This window comes from Notothenia rossii (assembly GCF_949606895.1).
Source record: "Notothenia rossii genome assembly, chromosome: 4".
NCBI lineage: Eukaryota > Metazoa > Chordata > Actinopteri > Perciformes > Nototheniidae > Notothenia > Notothenia rossii.
The window spans coordinates 89,591,254-89,595,423 of NC_136902.1; the positions used below are offsets into that span (position 1 = coordinate 89,591,254).

The following is a 4,170-nucleotide window of genomic DNA, read 5'->3' on the forward strand; positions in this document are numbered from 1 at the left end:
TCCACAGTTTGCTAGACCTTGTTTTGCTTTTTTTGAGTTACTTCTAACTCTACAAAATACCACAAAACAAAGTCAGGCAAGGCAGGTTTATTTATATAGCACCTTTCAACACAAGGCAATTCAAAGTGCTTTACAAAAATCTAAAACATTAAGAGCATTAAGAAATAGTGCAGTGGAAAAGGAGATAAACATGAATAACCCAGATATACAATACATGAAAAAACCTTTCTATTAAAGCCTCCACAATATTTTTCCCAGAAACTTCCCTGACTTCTTTAGATTCCCTGAACCTAGGATATTTAAACCTGTTTTTTGATTCCCTAAAATCTATATTTTAAACCTGTTAATTAAGTTTCTGGTGTCGCATTCAACAGGTATGGCTAACATTGAAGTGCCTCAGTTATAAACACACTTTGCTAAATGTCATACGAGACACCAGATTTCCCTGATTGTAATTCTCTTCCCTGCTCAGTGAGTAATTAGTGTACAAAAGTGTGTACCTAATTAGCATGATTGCCAGTTCAGACGGTATTTCACCATCAGATGGGGAGCTAATACACTCTACTTGTTCCCTACGGTTTACAGAAAAGGGACCTCCTGAACAGAATGACTCGATGTGATACTAAATACACATGAGTTTATGAGTATGAATATATTGTTCAGTAAAGAAAGTCAAGAAGCTTCTTTTCCCATGACTTTGAAATCCCACTCTATCTCTGTTTGACTCGAACAGCAGTTCTACTCGTCTACGGTTTCCTGTTTCAACACACACTCACTTCCACAAGTGTAGCCACAACCCTTCACACTCATCTCCACACATGTGATGTATGTGTGTGTGAGGAGGTGTTGGTTTGACTGTGCTCTCTTTTGCACTCACAGTCCCTTCGCCTGCACTTGTGTAAATCTCACAGACGCAAAACGTGTCCAAAATGACAGCGGAGAATGGAACAGAGCCGGACTTGAGTAACACGGCGTACGCTGCGGTGTTTGGATCTGTAACGGCTCTGGGTTTTCCTCTCAATGCCGTGTCTTTGTGGATTCTGTTACGTTGCCACAGCCACAAATCCCCCAGCACCATCTTCATGATCCACCTGGCCATCTCCGACCTGCTGCTCGCCTTCTCCTTACCCCTGAGGGTCTACTTTTACGCCACGGGGTCCTGGCCTTTTGGCTTCATGACGTGCATTTGGATCACGATGCTCTTTCGCAACAACATCCGCTCCAGCTCCATCTTCATCACTTTCATCAGCGTGGACCGGCTGCTGGCTGTGGTTTACCCTCTGCGGTCGCGCCATCTTCGAACCTCTTCAAACGCCTGGAAAGCTGTTGTGCTCGTTTGGGTGTTGGTGTTTGGGTTGAACATCCCGGAGAGCATGGAGTTTGCGAGGTTTTACTCCAATACTTCCAGATGTTTCGAATTCAAGAATCGCCGGAGATCAGGAATGTCTTACGTTCAGCCTGTGTTGGTTCTCACCATGCTGGCAGTGAACGTGGTGTCCACGGTTCTCGTCTCTCGGACTCTCCGCAGACACCTGAATGACTCGGCAAGGGTCTTCAACAAGGTGAACGTCATGCTGATTTTCGCCATGAATCTGATCATGTTCAGCGTGTTTTTCTTGCCTGTATCATTGTTTATTTTATTTGAAAAATTGGGTCCTGCTCTGACTCCATTGGTATGCCTGGCCAGTGTGAACTGCTGCCTGGATCCTTTGTTGTATTACTTTTCCTTTGATGGTTTCTGGAAGAGAAAGGAGGATGCAGATTCCTCTGGTGGGAGAGAGTAGTGCGTGATAACAATCGATATGGACAGAATGCATTCCAGTGTGTGTGGATGTGACATAAAAGCCAAAAAACTGAATTATTGTATATTTTATGAATAAAATGTTCACTTTATAATCAAAGCTAACTTGTTTGTTTGATGATCTGACACAGAGATACTGATTCAGATTGCAGTCGACTCACATGACCTTAGTACAGCTACAGCTGTGTGTGTGAAGAATTATTTTAGTATCAGTTCACAAAAATCTGAACATTGGATCCTGGGTATCTTGGTGACAGGTATTAAATACAACTACTTCCCTGTGATTAATAAATAAGTCTTACTGACCTGGTCTTTTTGTAAACTGTCTGGCTACATGAGCTTTTTAGGAAGGAAAACCATGACCGGTTTACAACATGTGGCCCTGGGCAAACATGTCAAATGCCTCCAACACTTTTACATAAGAGCCACAGATTCAAAAAGGACATATTTTTGGGTGTTTTGTTTTTGGAATTGATGTGTCAAAGAGACTCCACCCTAGTATGCCTTTTCAGTAAGACCATAACACACAATTACAAATGAGAGCTGCATCCAATTTAGTCAAAGTCATGGAAACCTAAAATATACTATTACTTCCTGCACTTGCATCCTATAAACCCACTGATTCAACTACAAAAATGATAAACAATATGTTTCAAAAGTGAACTGAAATGATTGGTTCAGTCTTATTGGTACAAATACAAAGCCAGCTAAGTCTGCGGAACTAGACAAAAGCCGTTTCCTATTTTCACAAAACATTTAATATATTTATTTAAAGAAAACTCTTGTTGAGTTCAGTCAGTAATATTTGTATGTGAGGTCATTCTGTGGTTAGATCTGTGTGCTCCTGTTGTAAATGGGGCGAAGCCTGCGAGCTAGTTCAGGCAGTCAACTCGAGCACCAATGATACATTACCACGTGACGCACCTCGTCCCTCTTACAACCAACCAAACACATTCTCCTGAACATGCCGCTCTATATAAGCTGCCAGGTCTTCCTGCCTCTGCCTCGCTATGCTGCTGCTGCTGCTACTGCTGTATCCACGTGCTACTGCTACGTTCATGTTCCTGCTGCTGTGTTTCATGTTGCTGCTGCTCGCCTGCCCCCCCACCACCAACAGCTTCCACCCCAGCTTCCACCCCAGCTTCCACCCCAGCTCCACCCCCCAGCTTCCACCCCAGCTCCACCCCCCAGCTTCCACCCCAGCTTCCACCCCAGCTTCCACCCCAGCTTCCACCCCAGCTCCACCCCCCAGCTTCCACCCCAGCTCCACCCCCCAGCTCCACCCCCCAGCTTCCACCCCAGCTTCCACCCCAGCTTCCACCCCAGCTCCACCCCCCCAGCTTCCACCCCAGCTCCACCCCCCAGCTTCCACCCCAGCTTCCACCCCAGCTTCCACCCCAGCTTCCACCCCAGCTCCACCCCCCAGCTTCCACCCCCCAGCTTCCACCCCAGCTTCCACCCCAGCTCCACCCCAGCTTCCACCCCAGCTCCGCCCCCAGCTTCCACCCCAGCTTCAACCCCAGCTTCCACCCCAGCTTCCACCCCAGCTTCCACCCCAGCTTCCACCCCAGCTCCACCCCCCAGCTTCCACCCCAGCTTCCACCCCAGCTCCACCCCCCAGCTTCCACCCCAGCTCCACCCCCCAGCTCCACCCCCCAGCTTCCACCCCAGCTTCCACCCCAGCTTCCACCCCAGCTCCACCCCAGCTACACCCCAGCTCCACCCCAGCTTCAACCCCAGCTCCACCCCCCAGCTCCACCCCCCAGCTTCCACCCCAGCTTCCACCCCAGCTTCCACCCCAGCTTCAACCCCCCAGCTTCCACCCCAGCTTCCACCCCAGCTTCCACCCCAGCTCCACCCCCCATCTTCCACCCCAGCTTCCACCCCAGCTTCCACCCCAGCTTCCACCCCAGCTCCACCCCCCAGCGTCCACCCCAGGTCCCCCCCCCAGCTCTGACTGAACAATTGTGTGGTTTCCATAACTATCACAGGAAAATACATGAATTTACTTTTTCTTTAAACCACAAAGAACAAGGTTTCTGTGGTTTTTAACCTCAAACCAATGCATGCTGGGAATCCTGCTATTTTTCTTAAAAAACTTAAAAGGTAACATGTTGAGTTTTCTTGTAACCAATTTAAAAGTAAATGTAACATTTGCAATAAAACCCACACTGTGTCTTTCCTCGAGGTGGATCAAATGTGGGAAATGCATTTCCTTTCTCATAAAACATTTCTAAGGCAGTCTTCCGCTCCACCAGCAGCAACACATGCTCATTGGAGAGCAGGTGCATCCTCATGCGAGATACAATCACAACACGTAGAGGTGTTTCTCTGCAGCGTCACGGTTATACAAACCCACAGGATGTCGT

At 47.7% G+C, this 4,170-nt stretch overlaps 1 protein-coding gene across 1 annotated transcript; it reads left to right on the forward strand.

Moving 5' to 3' along the window:
• Positions 1 to 811: 811 nt before the first annotated feature.
• On the forward strand, positions 812 to 1,901 carry lpar5b (lysophosphatidic acid receptor 5b). Its single transcript, XM_079678724.1, has one exon. The coding sequence runs from the start codon at positions 930 to 932 to the stop codon at positions 1,782 to 1,784; it is 855 nt and encodes a 284-aa protein (XP_079534850.1). The 5' UTR covers positions 812 to 929; the 3' UTR covers positions 1,785 to 1,901.
• Positions 1,902 to 4,170: the final 2,269 nt, after the last annotated feature.